The sequence below is a fragment of the Rhipicephalus microplus genome, chromosome 9 (assembly GCF_043290135.1).
Source record: "Rhipicephalus microplus isolate Deutch F79 chromosome 9, USDA_Rmic, whole genome shotgun sequence".
Lineage (NCBI taxonomy): Eukaryota > Metazoa > Arthropoda > Arachnida > Ixodida > Ixodidae > Rhipicephalus > Rhipicephalus microplus.
The window spans coordinates 104362213-104384494 of NC_134708.1; the positions used below are offsets into that span (position 1 = coordinate 104362213).

Sequence of the window (22282 nt, forward strand, 5' to 3'; positions counted from 1 at the left end):
AGCGAAGCTTCTTGGTGTCGTTCCAATTGTTAACGGCTTCGATCCGATCGAAGTGGTCTAGGCAGTCATCTGCGTCCTCAAATAACATCACCATGAAACGGCTTCAGGGTGCGTGCTGTGTAGACGACGCTTGGGGTGATTGCGAGTTGGTCTGCGTTGCTCTCTTGCATCTGACGTGCCGTTGTGGTGGTGAATCTTGCCGAGCTTAAGGGACCAAATTCAGGAGCTGGTCTTAGCAAGCGGCCGCTGAGGCAAGGTGCCAGGTTTTCCTCCAGAATTGTTGAGTGGTGGCAGAAGCTTGAAGTGGCTTGAGTTCAAACTAGCGAATTGGGATTGTACCCAGCACCTCCACCAGTTTGTCACAGTAATCAAATCAGTGCAAGCAACAGTGTAGCGAACAGCGGAGCAGCTTTGATTGAGCAGCGCGAGTTCGTCGTCGTCTATTCTGCCGGCGAATCCCTTTGACACGCACAAGTAATAATGACACTAGCCACGCAACAGCCAGAAACCCACTACATGCTCGTTTTATTATATATACGATTGAGTGGACGGGACAGTGGGGCACTGAAAGAAGAGAGGGTGAACGACGAGAAAAGCGGTGAGGCACTGTACCGATCGTCTCCTTCACTGTCTTCACTCAGACAGGACCTCCGCCAATCTCCTGTGATTCAAACGCCCTCACTCGCAAGAGCGCTCCTCCACTATACTTACTCTCCTCTACTTTGCCCACCCCACCTTGCTCTGGTTACTGGGTGCGAGGATAAGCGCGCAAGCTCGCAGCTGTTGCTATGAGAGAGGGAGCGAGAGCTCTAAGATAACGCGTGCCGGCGCGCAGACAGCGACAGACGTCTGACATGGGTGACGTTTTTTGATTCCTCCAAAATAAGGGCTGCACAATAGTGCTCGAGCCAAACCAAGAATTGCCGGCATGAAGTCAAGAGACAGAAAATGAAGAATGTTCATTGTTTGAAAAATTGCTTTAATGAAAGGAAGAGTTATGGCGCGCTACGTAGCTTCACTCGCAGTAGGAATTCTAGGTATACATATAGATAGTTTAAAAAGGACAATGTTGCACACAGAGACATGGGTAAATTTCTTTGCAGCACAGTTGAAGCATCCATGTAGAACTGAAGCGTCAAGAGAAGCTCATGCGTCCTCACTTTATTGCGCTTTACATTGCTTGTATGCGTCCATGAAGTCATTGTATATTTTAAAGCATTTGTTTCATCTATAATCTTCTTATTCATTAGAGCTGGCCCATAAGTTGTCTCTTATATAGCACTACAATGGAAGCATAATCTGCTAGCTGGGTTGAAACAATGCTTTTGAAAATCTCAAAACGACACAGCTCTAAACACGACCATCCGTGCATCAATGACAAGCATCATTATGTGTCCGTACACATCAGTTGTGCTCTCATACTTATTTATTTTTCTGACCACTTCCTCTAACCCTACCTACACTGTGGGGCAGCAAATCATCAACCTGGTTAAGCTACCTGCCTTTCTTTCATCTTCTTCCTCTCTTTTTTTTCTGTTCTATTTCATTTTTCTGTGTACTTTAGAGAGGCATTATTCATGTGCATGAGGATTCACTGCCTATCCTAAAGTAAACCTGAGAGGCAATTTGGCTTCATGCATCTGTATTTTAAATTTTCTCTCTTGATAACTTGCATGAAAGCCAATAACCAAGTAGCTCGACATGTGTGCGGTCGCACCACAAGATACCAGGTGTTCATTTGTTGGTTCGCGTTCTAGAAAACCTGAATAGACCTGAAACGCTCATCTTGCTGTTTAGTTTTTTTTTGTCGCGCCGCGCATGCCGTGTTCCTTGTGGTTATTTTATCAGCGTTGTGTATACTGGTTAAACGGGTCGTCTTGGCTCATGGTGACAATTTATTCTTCGATATTAAATTTCTATGCGTAATTATTTAGCAAATTAGTATGTTTTTAAGAGGAATAACTGACGAATAAATGTTGCAAATGAGCGCTCGTCCTTTCGACGTTTTTTTTCGTTTATGTGCTCGTCATTTTGGCAAGGGAATAATAATATTGTATATCTTAACTTTTTTATCACTCTACAATTTTCTTGTTCATTTTTTGTGGCCATTTCTTTCTAAATTGTCGACATTGACATCACGTACAATCACAATGACATTACTTTTTCTGGCCGCGGTGTAGCACCACTACGAATCGAATTGTATTCGTAGCTCAGACTGCCATTTGAACCTAGAAACATTAACATCTTCAGTCTTTTTAGTCTGCTCGCACTCCTTATTTTAGAAATATTCCGTATGCTCCGTATAACTTCCTTGATGAAGTTTCCGTATGCTCCGTAAAGTTTTCCATATTTCCACATCTTTCCGTATTTTCGGTAAGCAATTTTCCGTATATACGTCATGACTTCCGTATCTTTCCATATCTTCCAAAAGAAATGTTCCGTATGTTTCATATAATTTCCGTATCCTTTCATTTTTTCCAAAAAGTCTTCCGTACATGCCATACAACATCCGTATGCTTCCATAAAAATCCAGGTCTTTTCCGCAGAGCTCAAAAGGAAATCGTACGGAGTCCACATGTTTTCCGTAAGATTGCATACGAAACGTTTCAGTAGGGTAGTCACGCTATTGCGTACCCAATGTATTTTCAACGCGAGAAGCGTTCTGGTACGAACTGGCGGGCGGGCTAAACTTCAGAAACGAGCACCATCACATCCAGAAGGGTGCGACAATTCCCTATACGACTATTTAAACCAACGCAACGATCGCTTCTCTTTGGAACCATATGACGCAACCGTCCCAGCCTCAAAGCTTTCGTCTATTTCCATTTCGTCTAGCCTGTCACCCTAAGATAAAGAGCGCCTTTAAGAGCTGATACACAAGTTACGAAATTGTTTTCGTATCCGCCAAAGGTGAAGCAGACACCAATGACCCAGTACCGAACCACTGTTGGAGAAAATACGAGACCAATCCCAAAACATTCATTCCGTGAGGCTCCGAAAGAACACAAGAACATTCAAAAGTAAGTTCGAAAGGTGCTTAAAGACGACGTAATAAAGTCTTCAAAAAGTCCCTGGGCATCTCCCGTCTTATTGGTTAAAAAGAAAGACAGCAGCTTACGTTTCTGTTCAGATGAACGCAAGGTAAACCAAGTCACAAAAAAAGACGTATATCTATTGCCACGCGTACATGACTCTTTCGATTGGCTGTGGAATGCGCGCTAATTCTCATCTATGAACCTGTGAAGCGGCCATAGGCAGATAGGGATCGACCAGAGAAACCGTGAGAAAACTGCTTTCAAGACTCCCGACGTTCTTTGAGAATTTAAAGTGCACCCATTCAGGTTACGCTCGGCACCATCCTTTTTTTCAACGTTTGGTGATTAATCTGCCATTATGTCTGAAGAGGCGGACATTTGTGGTCTATCTAGAAGACGTTATTGCCTTCTGACCTACATTCGAGAAACACCTAAGTCGCTCCTTCACAGTTCTGCAAACTCTACGTTCGGCTGGTCTGACTTTAAGAACAGAGAAGCGCCATTTTAGTTTCAATTAACTTTGATTCTTAGGCTTCGTCGTCAGCCACGAAGGTGTTCGACCTGACCCGGGCAAAATTGACGCTGTTGCAAAGTTTTTTGCACCGCAAGACAGAAAAGCAGTTAGGCGCTTCTCAGGACTTTGCACCTATTATCGAGAATTCATCGCCCACGTTTAGTCTATTGCGGCAGCTTTGACACAGCTTACACGAGAGGATGTCTCTTTCTTCGGGGCGAGAAACAAACTGCCTTCAACAAACGGAGCCACCACATCCAAGCAGCTCCAGTTCTTGTGCACACTGACCAGGAAGCGCCAACAGCAGTTCACATCGACGTCAGCGCTCTAGGCATGAGCGCCATACTGATAGAGTGGCAAGATTACTCCGAAAAAGTGATGCCTTATACTAGCAGAGCTCTCTCTTGCATGAAGAACTACTCGACTACCGAAAAGGAGTTCCTCGCCGGGGTCTAGGTGGTTCTCAAATTTCGATAATGTTTGTACGGCCGCTCATCCAAGGTCGTCAGTGATCACCATTCACTTTGCTGGTTCACTGACTTGAAAGACAAATCTGGCACTTTGCTGCGCTGAAGCATTAGGCTTCAAGATTTTGATATGGGTGTAATTTATAAATCAGAGAAGAAGCATACTGACGCTGACTGTCTCTCGTTGTCACCCGTCGAGCCTGCCGCTATTACTGATGAGCCTATGGCTGCCGCATTCTTGAAAGTCATCAACGCGGCCACTATTTCACAAGAGCAGCACAGTTAACCTTACCTGCTTCCACCTATCGACTTGCCGCGAAGAAGACGTGCGGCCAATTTTCACCAGAAGACTGCTGTTTTTGTTTAGGGACGATATTCTAGACAAGAAGAACGTTTCTTCCACCGGCGGCTATTACTTGCTCATCGTCCCTGCATCACAGCGAAAAAAAATTCTGGGAGCCTGTCTTGAATAAGCGAACCCCAGTAACCTTGGCTACGCTCGAACATTGTCCCTACTGCAAAACAAATAATTACTACTGGCCGAAGCTACCTGCCTGTGTAGAACATCACGTCCAAAAATGTGCTGACTGCCAAAGACTAAAAGCGCTGCACGGCAAGCCGGCAAGCATATTACAATTCCTTCAAAAACCAACAAAGCCATACGTGCAAATTTGTATAGATTTTCTGGGCCCATTTCCGGCTTCTACCACAGGTAACAGACGAATTAATTGTGCCACTGATCACATGCCTCGCTACGCAGAGACTAAGGCCATGCCGAGGCGCACAGCAGGAGAAGCGGCTCATTTCTGCATAGAAAACGTCGTCTATCGCAACAATGCTCTAACAGTTCTAATCACGCATAGAGGAACTGCGTTCATGGGAGAACTTTTGGAGTCAGTTCTCAGGCTTAGTGGTACAGCTCACCTGAGAACAACGACGTACAATCCTAAAACCAACAGACTAACTCAGTGCTTTATAAAAACCATCGCAGACATGCTGCACATGTATGTCGACACAGAACATAAGAACTGGGTTGAAATATCGCATTCTGTGAACTTCAGCTATAATACCGCGCGGCAGCAAACTACTGCAATGACGCTATTCAATTTAAACCTCGGCCGAGAATATTGGACGCCATGCTTCCGCACGAGTGTGGCAACACTCAAGCCGAAGTTGAAAAATTTGGTAAGCTCGCCAAACAAGCCCAACTGCTAGCCCACGTGCGCATTTGTCACCAGCTACAAAAAGATGCGAAACAGTACGACCAACAAAACAAATTAGTCACCTACAAAGCAGGCGACAAGGTATACGTCTGGATCCCTACACGTTGATGTGGACTTACACAGAGCTATTAAGACGATACTTCCGCCCATATCGAGTCACCCGACGCTTGAACAACGTCGACTACGAAGTTATCCGCGATGGTAATTGCAGTTTCAGTCGTTGAAAACATCCACCAGAAATCATGCATGTCGTCCGGATGAAAGCCTGCTTATCCAACAAACTCTCGATTATCTTGTGGGCTCCAATGCGTGTAGGTGCATATTTATAAGTAGAGTGGCTTGGCAGCGCAACGGAACGATGCTAATGAAGGAGAAAGGCAAATGCCACGTGCGTGCTGTGAGAAAGACGAAGGTGACAGTGCACTCACGCATCTCCACGCTTTTATGCGAAAATCAATAATGAGATAGAAGGCGAAGGCTCTGGCGCGGAAAAAAAAAACGACCGACCTGCTGATGCTTTCTCCGCCTGTTCAATGCGAACTCTGTCTTCACCTCGTGACTATGTGTGATTCAGCCGCGCCGTGGTGGTCTAGTGGCTAAAGTACTGGGCCGCTGACCCACAGGTCGCGGATCAAATCGCGGCTGCGGTCGCTGCATTTTCGATGGAGGCGAAACTGCTTTTGGCCTGTGTGCCCAGGTTTGCGTACTCGTTGAAGAACCACGGGTGGGCGAAATTTTTGGGTCCTCCAATACAGCGTCTCACATAATCATATGGTGGTTTCGGGACGTTAAACTACACAGAATAATCAATACTGCATTCAAACAAGGTGCAATATATTTATAATTTTACCCGCTCCAGAAAAAAATGTCGACAGCACACCAGCGGCAGATGACAACAATGTTTCAACTACTTGATTGTGATGGGTGCAATTGTTGTCTTCTTAAAACACAACGCCTAATACTTTGTATTGCCTCAGAATTCAGATTCGTCGCATTGGAAACGACAAAACAATATACCGCATTGAATTGGAAACAAAGGCAATTTCCTTTTACGACCATCGTATTGTAAAAATTTCTCTTTGTCTCTGGATATCAAGCACCTCATGACATGGCCAAGCGTAAGCTGGGCGACGCGCTTTTTCACTTGACAGCTTCAAACACTGGTTGGGTTTAAAACAAGCTTGTCTACTACTTTAGACCAAGCTATTGTGATCTGATAACGCGAGTGCGAAAAGAAGTGTGCGTACAGAGGACAGAAACTTCGTCAGGAACCTTTGTAAGCTTACATCAAAGCACCTAATTCCTAGCTTTGGCGCAGTCATAACCAACCAACATTCATTAAATATAACTATACGCATTTAATACGCTGTACTTTAAGGGATCTAAATAAGTGAGCACTCTCACTTCGTAGTCATCATCTGCAGCAGACGACATTGTATTGTCGCGCTGAAGAGCAACAGTGTCGTGCAAACTATTGCTCATTACCACAAACTATCGTAGCGTGTATATAAAAAGGCATGCCATCGGAACACGCATGAGAACTGCCCTACGCCGCTAGGTGCGATATCTTCTTTGTCTATGTCATCGCATCGCTGGTCTCGCTTGATGACGGGATGGTCTTTCACGAATTTTCAATTCATCGTGGAGGATAATATCTATTCACATGAAGGAACGAAACAAAGCGAAGAACGAGCTTGTACAACAATCTTGCGCATCTTTATTATCCTTGTTTACTCTTGCACTGCTTTTGCCACCAAAATTTCGTTTGTGTTCTGCGGAATTTTCGTCCCTATTATTTCACGCGAAAATTTGGAAAACTGTTTTGGGTGAGGAGGTTACGGGGAAAGCTCGATCCTCTTGCGGCCGAGTGCGTGCTCTTGGCAAATGTCCCTTTCTCTCTTTGGTGGATCCTTCGTCACAGAAGGCAACCGAAATTCGCTTTGCGAAATTTCTATGACTTCTCGTGAATAACAACTCTCTTTTTTCTGCATCTGCGTTCTAAAAGGCGTCAAGTGAGTACCCAAAAGAAATAGCGTGTCATAAACCGTCTCTTCAGATTCTTTTTTTTCTTAGTGTGTAGGAAACTTGCAATTGCGAATGACGTTTAATGTTGGAATTCATGTTGGAGAACATGAAATTCAGGTTTTGCGAATGACTTGACATTCCAGCCTTGGAGTAGATGCCCTTAAACAATGTTGCTAGCTTTTTCTCAGTTTTTAAAAAATTATGTACTCTCTAGAGCATTGTCGAATCACAATCTGTGTTGCCTAGTGACCCGATTTCTTCTTTGAGAAAAGGAAAAAAACATTCTTCGTGCGTTTGTTTGCTGTATGAAATAACGTTCTGCTGGATTCAGTAAACAACATTAAATTGACTATTATCTTTGTATGATGTAGTATACATACGTAAAAATGCCTGTGATTAATTATTCACATTACCATGCCACCAGCAATCACGGCATTGTAAAAACAGCAACAGACGTATTCGGAGTATTACGGATATCTACTGTGCATAACACACGTACGTTTCACACTATGACATAGTATTATAGGGTGATATATAACAGCGTACTTCCGATATCATGCGCTCGTATACAGTATGGTGGTTTCGGGACTTTAAACCACACATATCAATCCAAGCCCTACAGCAACCTTTCGCATGGTAGAAGAAAAGTAGGATGACAGAGATGCAAAATAATAAAACATTGCTGTGCCCTTCTGGCCGTCTCACATGAGTTTGGAACGGACCCTGTCAGCCCTTTTTTATGCAGATCTTTGATCAGCGATTATTTAAATTTTTTATCAACTATACCTTCATTTTATGATACCTTAGAACCATTTCATTTTACGTGGAAAAGGTCACAGCACTTTTGTGCTTTAGTGATACCGAATAAGCGGGTAGTTCGTTTACGTAGTGTTCACCTCTGCAGCCGTGAGACAGCCACAGGGGTGAACGAGATAGCGTGAGCATAATCGTAGCCAAATCTGTTCTTTCAGCTACGTCAGCTGAAGCACACAAAGAAAGTTACAGAAGCGATAAGCTCGCCTATAAACTTAGCTACGAAGTATTCGCGCTGGAGCAGTGCTCTTAGTATTCGTGGCTGAAAGCACGCACTGCTCCTTATGGCGGAACGCAGACGTGTGTACCGTTTCCGCGGTCATGTCATTGCCGGCATGAACTGGAAGCCTACGAGACTTTTCGACGAGTTGCCGAGCTTGCGCGTGTGTGACCTCTGCCGCATGATTCCGAAGCGGATACTTGTGTTGCCATGCTCGCACGTCCTCTGCCAAGCGTGCCACGCAGTCAGTTTTCAAAATGGCGCTGATGGCCTGTGCCCCCTGGATGGAGAACCATTCGTAGGTGCGGAATGCAGTGGCCACGACTTTCCGGACAACAAAGCGAAGGCCTTGAAGGTGAGAACCGAAGAGCGTAGTACATCCAGGGTGTTCTATTCTGCAAGTTGACGCAGCAGCTTTTTTAAGAGGGAAGCTGCTTAATATGGAAGTTATGCTGTGCAGAGTGAACAAAAAAACTGTCATGATTTGCAACCTCTAGCGCATTGCTCATGGGCACTCTCTCGACGCCCTTTTCCTTTTTATAGGTAATAAAAATTAGGAATAAAAAGTAGAAGTGGTATTAGGTTCTTGTTACAGGAAATAGTGCTATTTATTAGCGTGGCCTTTCTATCAGGCCTTTCTAACTTTGACTGCCAGTTTAAATATTGATAGTTTGAACGATGGTGCCTATGGTTGCTTTAACTTGGAGCTTAACAAATAACCTGTCTGCCTTCCTTTTTTTCTCGTTTCTCTTTCTTCCCTTTACGTAGCAACGACGACACTTCAAGCATTATTGTTCTGTCCCCATGATTATGAGTTGCAATGCTTAGCCAAACTTCGCAACAGTTTATTCGGCCTTATAGAAGCCGACATGAGCCAGATTGGTCGCTAGCTCCATTGTTAGTACAGCTTTGTGCCACTGTCGTAAGCTACTACGTATTTTTTCTGCGTTTTAGCTATGTGTACTAAAAATGCACAGAGGTTAGCTGCAGCGTCTCGTGTAGCCATTACCCAGAGCTAATTCTCATAACTGTTTATGAGGCGTGTACCTGCTAAGGAGTGGAAAGTATTGCTTGAAGATTAGGGCCTTTTAGCTTGGATGTATACATCTTAACGTTACCTTTTTACTGTATACCCGAAAGAATCTGCGCAAGCGCGGACTTTTGTGGCGCGTACACACTACAGCCACTTTGGTACCCACCGTATATGATATGCTTTACGATTGCGAACTATCTCGGAAGTCACCCTAATTCACGGCTACTCCCAGTATTGCGGGAACCACAGCCGTCGAGTAGAAATGAGCCATAGTGCAATTGTGAATGACGATCACATTGTTTTAGCTAGATTACCGAAGGTATATTGTAAGCCCTAAGGCACCCTACAGGCTGGACGCATGGCACCGTATAGGTGGCCAGAATAAAGCAGTAAAGCACAAAATTGTTATTGCAGAAACATTGTGCATTCTACTTTTGATTTCAATGCCTCGCAGCAGCCTTATTACAACATTTACCTTTTTTTTATTTTTCCCGGTAAATATTATGCGCAAACTTCATGACTTGGGTTGCACAAAGTGTCGCAATATTCAGTGGCCTTTCAATTTTCAACTGCCCCGTAGCGCATTATTAGCAGTATTCACACGAATCGGTTGGGTACAGCTTAAACGTGCCCTTTTCATTTTCATAGCATGATTAACGCTATCGTGGCGTGCCTCGAATGGCGTTCCATTGGTAAGGTAACACTTTGTGATAAGGATTACGACTGATAACAGAAGACGCGAAAACTGTTCTCGGTGCAGAATCGAAAAGAATCAAATGCAAAAAAAAGACGATATGTTGAAATGTGAAGCATGAAAACGTTTTTTGCACTATGTCGCAACACGGGCGAGCCGTAGATTAAAGGAGCGATGCGTCTCGAGTGCTGTGGGGCTGTCGTCATTCGTTGATATTGCGGAAATATCGCAAAGAGCTTTTGCTATGCGCTCACGTGGCTCATAAATATTTGGTCAATTGTACGCACGTGCACGTTTATATACGGCAAGCCCTACATTTGAAGTGTGCGCGTTCCGGTAACACAGTAAACTCAAAACCTGTGGCCAGCACCATGGTAACGTAGAGAAGTATACGTACTAGAATAACGCCCCTTAATAACTGCCACCTCATTCATCTCCGCTAATAAATTATCTTGTGCTTTCTTTGAATTACTTGTCTTTCGTATTCATTGTCTGTCTAAAAATCACACGAGACCATCCAATGATTCCAACTCTTTTATAGTGAAAATGTGATAAAGAGTACTAGCTGGATGCAAATAAGTCTGTTTTCCTCTACATGTCAAGGTCCACTGCTGGAACGAGGTGCATGGATGCGAGTTTGTGGGAGCTATGGAAGAAATACTGACACACTACGAGGACAAATGCGCGTTTCACATCGTCGAGTGTTTCCGGTGCGGCGAGGAAGTCTTCCACAGCGTGCTCACCTCGCATTACGCATCTGGATGTACTGCTGGTCTCTTTTCGAAGGACACTACCTATAATACCTCAGAGTCCACGGCGGTAGTAGCTCAATACGTGAAAACCTCTGTCGAACAAATGACGGCACTGCTGACGAACCCACACCATGACCGGCTGATGCCACCAATGCAGAGCAAATTGAACGCGCTCACCCAGCAATTCAGACGACACAAATCCCAGTCAGCCGAGTTCACTCGCGAGTTGAATGTATCCTCCAAGGCCGAGCGAGCTAACGCGGCGGCAGCGATCTTAACAAGCGTGGCGGACCAGCCGTACTATGAAAATGACCCAGTGGAGCCGGCCAGCACGACGCCGCTGCGAATGCTTCACCTGGAGAAGTCGAAGACCTGCCGCCAGCCGTCCTTCTTCGCGCAGCTGCCTCCAGATGTTCTGAAGGCCATGCGGCAGACTTCTTCACAAGATTATCCACAACACGTTTTCACAAACAGCGGACCACAAGACGTGAAGTGTCATTTAAAATTGACAACGCATCTGTCGATGATGAATTCTTGGACGGAAGTTGATGTAGCCGTGAAGTACAACCTAACCTTGAAGAACTGCGACGTGAATATGTCCGTGATGGAGAACTCCATAATTTTTGCTCAGCTCACCGTGCTACACACGAAAGACGCGTACTTTACAGTCGACATCTCCAGGAACTACCTGTTCCTCTTCGTTCGGGTGGAATTTCACGGAAAGCTGGCTGGCTCCCGGGTCTTTATGCCCTCACTTAGGGTAAAGGTGTTCAACAGAGAGTCGTGCAAGAGCCTTCACCTGTCTTCTTTTCAAGAGCCTTGCCATTGTAAGCGCGACGATGACTGGCTGCTACACTTTCGCCGTACCTTCTCGATAGAAGTTGATCACCTGCAGAAGAACGATTGCCTTCGTGGACGAAAAATGGAGTTCGAAATTGAGGTTTTGCGCAATAAAACCACCGATTCCCAACGTGAGAACGCCTAGCACCAATGTTTTTCGTTGCCTATATTACATTAGGCTGTTATCTGTACGTTTAACACATGACGCGTGCGTTTTGCATGAGCTTAGCGAAGTGATGACTGCAGTTCAATAAAGGAGCTGTTGCTAAACTTTGCGTGCCTCAATTTTCGTGTCTGTTTGGTGGTATTTTTTTTTTGTCGGCTGCAATAAGTAGGAGCTGGCCGTTGGGAAATTTCATGCGTCTTCTTAGCTTTGTCCGTATACGAGGGAAATCAAGTCATAATTTCTGACTCTGAAGTCAGTCCCCATTCCTTAGCAATTGTACTGGTGTTTCATTGGCAACATTTCGTGGTAAACTTTCTTAGAACCTAGCCTTATATTAGGATATGGTCATCGTATACCAGTGTTGCTATAGTGCACACATATGTGAGACACAACAAAAGTGCTTTTACAGTTCAGTTCTACGCATACACGAAAGTTGTTCATAAGGTGAGGGGTCGTTGTTCCCAATGAAACTAACCTTCCAAGCCATGTCGCAGCGGTCTAGTGGCTAAAGTACTCGGCTGGTGACCCGCAGGTCGCGGGATCAAATCCCGGCTGCTGCCGCGGCTGCATTTTCAATGAAGGCGGAAGTGCTGTAGGCCTGCGTGCTCAGAGTGTGGGGCACGGTAAAGATGCCCAGGTTGTCGAAATCTCCGGAGCCCTCCACTACAGCATCTCACATATTCGTATGGAATTTCCGGACGTTAAACGCCGCATATTAATTGTAGTAGCCAACGTATGACGCGCCGTACTGACGTCACAGGCTACGTCATGTGCCTGTACTTATATTGGCATGCGAGCCGCTTACTTATGACAATAAACCTTCGCCACCAACTGAGTCCAGCGTCGCCTTGCTCACCGGCTACAACAGATGGCGATGAGGATGGGATAGGCTGCACCGAACGACGGGGGCGGATCCTGTGAGAAACGACAGCTGGAAGGCGAAAGGCAAGGTATGGCGAAGATGTGGGAATTTGACGCCTTCATAGAAGAAGGGGACGAAGATTTTGCATCGTATGTAGAACTATTTGGGCACTATTGCAAAGTAGCTGGCGTACAAGACGAAGAACTTAAAAAGTAAGCCTTCATCTCTGCCACAGAAAAGAAAGCGTACAAGACGCTCAAGGACCTTCTTCTACCTGCAAAACCTGAAGAGAGGACGTTCGAGGACGGTGAAAGTGCTGAATGGCCACTACAAGCCTTCAAGTCAAGTCATTGCGGAGCGTTTCAAATTCAACAGGAGGTACCAAGGAGAAGGGGAGTCCGTCGCGGCATCGGCAGTCACGCTGAAGCACACGGCAGCCAAGTGCAACTACGGTACGTTTCTCGACGACGCTTTACGGGACCGGTTCGTCGCTGGGTTACGGAAATCCACCATTCAAACGGGTTTACTGAAGAGGAAGGAACTGACGTTTGAATCGGCCTGCGTTTTTGCTAAGGGCGTTGAGCTAGCGGAGCGAGAGTCGAGGGGATTCCGACCAACTGCGAATACGGATGCCGACATTCACGCTCTAAAGAAGACGGGGAAGCAACCGGAGTTCGCCAGCAAGCCGAAGAACAGTTCAATGCAAAGCTGCTATCAATGCGGTCAAGAGCATGACGCCCGTTGCTGCCGTTATCGTAAATTCTAATGCCATCTTTGCAAGCGCGTGGGACATTTGGCGCGCATGTGCAGATGCAAGCAACCGGCGCCTGGCACCACCCACAACGTGAGTGACGAAGCGAGCGGAGGCACAGAGCTGCTGCGGCACGGTGTGTATCTGGTGGGCACGGAACAACCATAAGAAGTTGAGTGCAGATAGCCGGCCAGCTTATGAAGATGCAAGTAGATACGGGCGCAGCCGTATCACTCATTCCGGAATGCGTTTACCGGCAGCTAAAGTAGCCGCCGCAGCTTGCGAAGTGCGAGATGAAGCTCAAGACTTACGGCGGAGCGACGCTACAAGTGAAAGGCCAAGCGGAGGTCTTGGTCGATTATAAGGGACAGCGGAAAGTCCTGCCAATCATCGTGGTACCAATAGAGAAGCCAGCACTCCTAAGCCGCGACTAGATTGCGAACCTCGGAATGGACCTAAACAGCATTCACGAGGTGCACGCACAACCGTCTGTCGACAGCATCCTGTCAAGGTATGCCAGCGTTTTTTCACCTGGGTTAGGGTTGATAAATGCTTACCAAGCAAAACTGGTGCTTAAGGAAGGAAGCATGCCAGTCTTTTGCAAGGCGTGGTCTGTGCCGTATGCCATTCGTGAACCTGACGAGCATGAGCTAGGCAACTTGCAAAAAGAGGGCGTACTGGTGCCCGTAACCCGCAGCGACTGGGCCACGCCGCTGGTAGCTGTTCACAAGCCAGACGGCACAGTACGATTGTGTGGAGACTATAAATTGACGGTGAATCCATGTGTGAAGACCGGCCATTACCCACTGCCCGCGGTGAAGGATTTGTTCACTGCACTGGCTGTGGGCAAGGTTTTCACCTTTCTGGACTTTTCGACGGCATATCAGCAAATCAAGGTGCACCCTGACTCGCGACCCTTGCTGACTATAAACTCTCACATGGGGTTGTTCCAGTATGTTCGAATGCCGTACGGAATCTCAAGTGCACCTGAGGTTTTCCAGGCAATCATGAACGAGCTGTTGAAAGGACTACCGGGAGTGGTACGCTACCTCGACGACGTCCTCATCACGGGAGCATCGCATACCGAATGCCTGGCCCAGGTGGAAGCAGTCCTGCAGGTTTTGAGGGACCATGGCGTAAAAGTGAGAAAGAAAAAATGCAAGTTTTTTTGAATTCTGTCAAATATCTTGGGCATATCATTGACAAAAATGGTGTGCACCCGTGCGTCGAGAAGGTTGATGCCATAAGGGAAGCACACACACCTAAGAACATCAGTGAGCTTAAAGCGTACCTCGGAATGATAACTTTTTACTCCAAGTTCATGCCAAACATGTCTTCGAGGCTAAAGCCTTTGTATGCACTGCTTCAGAAGGATAAGAAGTGGGTCTGGTCCGCAAAAGAAGAAAAAGCCTTCGCGGAGAGTGAGAGCCTCCTTACGCAAGCGAGCGTGCTAACATTCTATGACCCAAAGAAGCCTCTTGGATTAGTCTGCGACGCCTCTCCTTACGGGGTTGGCGCAGTGTTGTTTCATGTCGTGAACGGGGAAGAAAGGCCGATAGCTTATGCGTCACGCACCTTGAGCAAGGCCGAAAGTGGCTACGCACACATAGAAAAGGAAGCATTGGCTGTGATTTTCGGAATCAAACGGTTTCACAAGTATTTTTACGGCCGTGAATTCACCATTTATTCCGATCACCTTCCCCTGGAAGGACTGCTGGGGCAAACAAAGCCAATTCAGCAAATGGCAGCAGCACGCATGCAGCGCTGGATGCTAGTGCTAGCTGCATATCGCTACAAATGGGTGTACAGAAAGGGAGCCCAAGTAGCAAACGCGGACGCGTTATCGCGATTACCGCTTCCGAACGACACCGACGAAAGCGACTACGTTCACTTCTTTTCAGCAGTAGAAGCCGTACCATTATCTGCGAAAAGGATCACTGACGAAACCCAAAAAGACCCAGTTTTGTCTAAGGTGCTAATGTATGTTTTGAATGGATGGCCATCGTACGTGTCAGAAGACAACGTAGCCCCATTCTTCTCGCGGAAAGACGAACTGTCGGTCGACTGTGGTTGCATAACATGGGGAACACGGGTTGTTATACCTGAAGCGGTACAATCTGAAGTCTTATCGCTTTTGCATGAAGGGCATCCAGGCATCACTCGCATAAAAATGCTGTTAAGAAGTCATGTGTGGTGGCCAAAGTTGTGCGACCGCATGGAAGAAACTGTAAGAGGTTGTTCAACTTGCCAACTAACGCAGAACTCTGCGCCCCACGTGCCGATGTTATCGTGGGGATGGCCAACCCGCAGGTGGCAGAGAGTTCACCTGGATTTTGCCTACTACAAGAACGACTGGTTTTTAGTGCTTGTCGCTGCGCACTCCAAGTGGGTGGATGTTCTGCACATGAAGTCCACTACAGCACAGGTGACAGTTGAAAAACTCCGCACTGTCTTTGCTGCATTTGGGCTTCCCGAGAGAATTGTGACTGACAATGGGCCGCAATTTGTGTCTGCTGAAGTCACAAATTTTCTCAACACCAATGCAGTGCAGCACACCAAGACCCCACCTTACCACCCAGCTTCAAATGGCACAGCGGAGAGGCTTGTCGAGACCGTCAAGCGAAGCTTCATCAAACAGCTACGGGACGAGCAGAACACGGGAGTGACTCGGACGATGCAACATCGGGTAGAACAGTTCCTGTTCACCTAATGAAACACACAGTGTTCGACGACCAGTAAGACGCCAGCCGAACTGTTTCTCTCATGGAGGCCACGCACGAGGCTGAGCATCTTGCATCCGGAGCTAGCGAAACGTGCCGAAGCAAATATAGCTCGAAGACAGGGTCAGGAAACCCATACTTCATGGAGGGAGTTCGAGGTTGGCGACAACGTTCGTGTGCGAGGAAACCAACCGAGTGATCCACGTTGGTTGGAAGAAACAGTTGTGCGACGAGTTAGCAGAGGCACATACATAGTCTGAATCGTAGACCACGAGCGCTTTCTGCATGTGGACGATATTGTTCCTAACACATGCCTTGCTCCTCTTCCCAGAAACGTGTGGATTCCTGAGCAAACCCGCATGGCACAGCCGAGTTCCACTCCGTCACAAAGCGACAGCGACACCGCATCGCCGCCGGATGGTCCTGCACCAGAGCAACGACTTCCACCACCTGACCAAGCCAGCGTGACGGAACTGCCATCACAGCAGGCGCCTGACGCCAGCTCCCAAGAAAACGTCGCGCCACCTGAATTGCAACGAAGCACGAGAATTCGAAAGCCTCCCGAACGTTTTGGCTATGCTGCTTAATAAAGGGGGAAGGGATGTAGTAGCCAAAGTTTGACGCGCCGTACTGACGTCACAGGCTACGTCATGTGCCTGTACTTATATTTGCATGCGAGCCGCTTGCTTATGACATTAAACCTTCGCCGCCAACTGAGTCAAGCGTCGCCTTGCTCGCCAGCTACAACATTAATCAAACTGTCCTACCAAGAAGAATGTTCATTTGTCCTACCGTATGAAAATGTGCTTGTAGGTTCAGGCTTCTCGAGGAAACGTGTAACGCGGACACGCATCGAGCACTATATGTCCCTACAAATAGTTTATATGTCACAATATCTTGCCACCGATGAGGTGGTGATTATTGCAATATTATTCTTCCCTTCCCAATTTTTTTAATATCGCCTTTAAACTGTCTAAAACGAATGGAAGGTGAAATAAATTTACACTTCTTTGTACACTTTGCCACTCAGTGTACAATACATGAGCCACGCTCAGGTACCTATGATTACTTACCGATACGCTACCCACGGCTTAGGCCACTAGTGATATTTCACTTTGAAGAGGTGCATGGTTTTTTCTGTGTAATTATTTAGGAGGTATTGGTGGCATATGTACGTGTGGTGCATTTCCAATAAACAATTAGTTCCTAGCACAACGCCACTTCTCTCTCTCTCTCTGTGTGTGTGTGTGTGTGCGTGTGTGTGTGAGTGTGCGTGCGTGCGTGCGTGTGTGCGTGTGTGTGTGTGTGTGTGTGTGTGTGCGTGCGTGCTTGCGTGCGTGCGTGCTTGCGTGCGCTTTTTTGTTGTCGAGATTTTTTGCCTGCGACGCTTCTTGTGCGCACCATGGTGCGTTTACCGTTGTTTTTGTTGGTGTGGGTTGGTGTCACTGATAGCGCACGCGCCTCTTAGTTCACCATAAGCATGTTCACGTCCGTACAATACGTGATCTAGAATTGATGCTCCAATGTGGTGAGTGCAACTGAGTCGCAGCAGGCTTCAACTGGCGACTGACTCAGTGCTCATACAAACAGTCGTAAAACCACCCTTCGCGTCACCGTCACGACAAAAAAAAAACGGGGGACGCTTAAGATTCACCTTTAAGGGTCGAACATGGTAGTGAAATGCGGCCCCTAGTGTGCCCTTCAACCGCTAAGTGCAGCCACGGCCATGTCTGTGTAGAGCACTCGAGCAGCCGCTTTTTTCTTTACGGGTCCAAACCTTGGGGCAGTTTTCGGCTCTGAAGTGGTGTATTCAGAGCACGCACGGCGTGTTGTCAGGCTGACCACGTCAGAACCTGATACTGCCCCAACATTTCACCCCGCACAGCAAAACCCGGCTGTTCGCGTGCTGTACATACATGTATTGATCTAAAGCAAGAGTCGCATGGCCTCCAAGGCACACGCCACGCGCTTGCCATCTCAGAGGCCATAAAGAGTCTCTCAATGCCTCACAGAAGGCAGCACATTGTGTAGCGTTTGCTGTTTGCTTGGTCAACGCCTTTAAGAAGGCATGATATGTTTTCGACTAGAAGGACATAGTTGTCCATTTTTGGAACTGTTTGAAAGTTCCTATGTGTTTTAACGCCGATAGCTGCCCTATCTCGTCCTTTTTTTTGCGTAGTTCGATGGCCCCCCAATTGCAACAAGAAGTTGCCAAATGGGCTCGTTTTCAACGTGACAGCTGTCGAACAAAATGCGTTAAGGAGACTCCTTCTAAACATGGCATTTATGTAGCTTTTTTTCCGAAGCAGCAGCAAGTAAGAGTGTGGCTTGGTAAATAAAGATAAAAGAGACTTTGTGGCTTCGTGGTAGGACACCTGCTTGCCACGCGAACAGCCCGGGTTCAACCTTCAATGGAACCGAAAATTTTATTCTTTATTTCATTTGCTTTTTTCTAAATTTTTTTTGCTCACGGAGGCTTTTTCGCTCACAACCAACGGTACCGACGCCGACGGCAGAATTTCTGTGACACGAGCTCTCTAACACTCTAACCTTATCAAGTTGAAAAACGTACATCAGACGCGACGAAATTATGTACAAGTGAACTATGACGGTCACAACGTCGACAGCAACACGGTTTTGTAAATGTTGACTGACCACCCTCATATTCCGTAAACGTAAAGAAATGAAATCAACAAGCTTCAGTAAATAGGATTTGTTAGATTTGGTCAGTATATTGTGATTGTAAACAAGAAGAAATATGATTGACAGTGCATTCTAAATGCAATAGTACCGGTATTGTAAAGTTAGAAGCTGAACGGTATTGATCACTACGATTGGAAGGACTGCAGTCGTCTTTCAGTGACCTAGCCATTCTTGCTGCGTTTTTGACACTGTCTCTCTCCAATTCATCTGTTCATGACAGCATGCGCCAAGGGGGAACTGGCAGTGGAATGATGAGGTGTGGGGCTCCATTCTCGTGCCGGCTACGAAATGTGTAATCGATCTACGTCACCGCCAACAGTATTTCAAGGGGAACGGCTCGGAAACCCTCTCTCTTTGCAAAAACTGGTGCCACGACGGTGACCGGATGGGGCGTTTTACAGATACGTGAGTTATCACTCTCTTTGTAAACAATGTTCAGTGAGCCAGTTATTCGGGTCCTAATAAAGTGTGGAGTCGCTCTTGCGGGTCGCACCTACATGGCGTGCCCAAGACCATTGTCTTCCTCACATTCATGCACCCTTTGTACAGTTGTTACTGGAGATCTCTGCTTTTGAGGGCCTCTCCTCCTCAGCTTGTTTATCAGAAGTGACACGTTGTATTGAAAATTTGCCAGACTATGTGTGCTAACGAGAAACAGAGTTTATGGCACTCAACGTAGTGTAGGCAGATATGAAGTTCACGCATGCCTGGCCTCTTTCGCATGATTGCCAGTAGGATTTGGCCGCTGCTTGTGTCTATCACCTGTGTGAGTGATGCTGTTAAACGGAGTCCCAAGGTGACTGGCAAAAAATCACAATATATCGTTGGAGTGAAGGATGATGATTGGGTCGAGGCGTCCGTGAGCCCCTCCGTGCTTCGGTCCATCCGTTCGTTCTTGCTTCCGTTCGTCCGCACAGCCATTTATGCATCCGTCCACCTGTCGATGCATGCATCCGTCAGTTCGTTCATCTCTCTGTCCATCCGTTCGTGCGTCCATCCATTCGTACATCCGCGCGTTCATCCATCCGTCTGTTCGTCTACTAGTCTGTCTGTTCATCCATCTAAACGTCCGTCCATGCGTCCATCTAGTGAACACTCTGAGTACCACCATCACCCATCTCGCATCCGCTGTGGTTCATGTCCACTCTAGAGTGGCTACGTGCCACCTACTACTACATACATCGGAAGGTGTACAGACCCACGCCTCAAGAAGCTTAGCCCGTAAAATTCTTCTTGGGATCTGGTTACGTACAGAATCCATAGGATATGATTCTTCTACAATGAAAGCTAACCCCTTGAATCTGAGAATAAAGGGAATAATTGCTTGCTTTTGATTTCTACTAGCTCAGGTATTTTGGCACCGAAATCTTCTAGGAGATCACAACAAGGTTCTCGTGTGGCGCCGTAGCTGTCCGCCACGGCCACCACCACAGCCGGCATCTGTAACCACTGTCCTACGAAATAAGAAAACCACCAAGCACACAGCGGCATTAAAAACCACTTACCCCGCATGCCAGTTCCGTATTCTACCACAGAGCCCCGTCATTTTTTGTTTATTGCATAAAATCATCACACCTAATGCTCAACTACGCGCAACATACTTCATCGGAAGTCAGGCAACCACACACAAGTGCCCAGAAGGGGAAGTCACTCCGGAACGGAGTCGAAAGTTTCAAGAACACTGCGCACTTTAGCAGGTGGTTCTCGGAAAACAGGTCTTGTCGATCATGGTGGCTCGGTGTGTCTATCAATCATGCGATTTTTACATAGTGAGTACAGTCCTAACAACATAAACTGGTTATATGAAGCATTATCAGTCAGGCTCTTTTTGAAAGTGAGGAACCTAATACCATGAACTGTGATTGAAAGTTCTTTTCCAATTGTTTATTTTTAGAATGTCCCTAAAATAGATGCATCGTGACAATGAATGAAACAATGCTCTATCGTCTCAGGTTGGTTGCAGGATCTACGGCTCACTGTCCAGGGCACATATATTGATTTTTCATTTTGCCACGTTTTCACTGGAAGAGTGGAAGTGTGAAGTTTAAAGAATAATGGTTTCGCTGAAGGAGATATCCATATTCTACGCACACTAAATAATACATTTTTACCATACAAAAGCGATTATATCATTCGAGAAACCGGTTCAGGGAAAAGGTTATTCACAAGTGCAGCGGTTAACTTTCTTTAGTTAATTGTATATACTAATATCTGAACTAAATCTGGCTTTAAAAAATTGGTAGTATAAACAATTTTTTTCAGAAACCACCACTACGGCAATTCCTTAGCAACGCCCGCTCTGTTATCAATAAAAAGAAAGTGGTAACATTAACGGTTTCGAAGAACCGCTAAAATACAGAAGTTACACGCATCCTTGAAATGAAAAAAAATCGTAACATTAGCTGTCGCACAAACAAATGCACCAAGCCGAGGCCACCCCTTTCTAGTGGAAGAAGAAGCCTCTCTCTTTTCATGAATTTTCAGTTAAGAGCTCCCAGTAAATCAGGCAAATATCTTATTAAAAGCTTGAATGTGTACACGAGCACAGTGCAACACCTGCAGAACACAAATAAGCTTTGATGCAAGGAGTATATTGCACGTTCTGGCTCTCGCAAAATTGTAAATCTCTCGTCCGTTCCATGTTGCCACCATTCGGCGGATGGAAGCTATCACAGTCGTCCAGTGTGGACCGTCCAGTGTGGACCGCTCATTCTAAGGTATGTTTGAGAACACCGAAAAATTTTGGGCCCACATTTCTCTCCAGAATCTTCTACTTTTATCAAAATTATTGTTGGCGCCAGCGACTTCACAGAAACGTAAAATAGTGTTGACTGCTTCTCGAACGCTGCATTTGTCGACGAAAAAAAGGCATTCTCTTCTGCATAAGCTAGACCTTTCACTTCTTCAGCATCACATCGGTAGCTTCTTATGTTAGAATTCAGAAGCACACTTACACATAATAGTTACAGATAAATTGGAGAGAGTGGACATTCCTGACATACAAATGATTTTACTCTAATATACTGGAAAGTGTGTGAATTACAATTAGGCTGATGATGATGATGATGATGATGATGATGGTGTTTTGTGGCGCAAGGGTCATTTCACGGCTAAAGAGCGCCAGTTCATCTTACTAAAAATATGGACAATGATTGTGATAAGCGCCTGTATAAGGGCCATCAAATTCCTCGTGGTAAGGCCGGTAAAAACATACAAGTAATAAAATCATGGCCATGCCGTGATAGGTGTGTGTGGTGTGAGTAGATGATAAAAGTTGGTGATAATAAAAAATGATGGCGGACAAGTATGGCATTAGCACAAGTGCCTCACTTGTTTATATCCTTGTGTCCAAGGGCCGTGAGGCAAGTGCTTTGTTGTGTAACCACCGCAGCAAAAACCTCTCTGGAGAGGTCATGCTAGAAAATGCCCGGGTATATGATATGATAACTAGGAATTTCTTTTCA

The 22282-nt window shown here is 46.2% G+C and overlaps 1 protein-coding gene across 1 annotated transcript; it reads left to right on the plus strand.

The window, feature by feature from the left end:
- Positions 1-8305: 8305 nt before the first annotated feature.
- On the plus strand, positions 8306-11886 carry LOC119163113 (uncharacterized). The gene is made up of 2 exons (XM_037415047.2): positions 8306-8652; positions 10628-11886. Exons 1-2 carry the CDS (start codon positions 8362-8364, stop codon positions 11759-11761), a joined length of 1425 nt encoding a protein of 474 aa, XP_037270944.2. The 5' UTR covers positions 8306-8361; the 3' UTR covers positions 11762-11886.
- The last annotated feature ends 10396 nt before the right edge of the window (positions 11887-22282 follow it).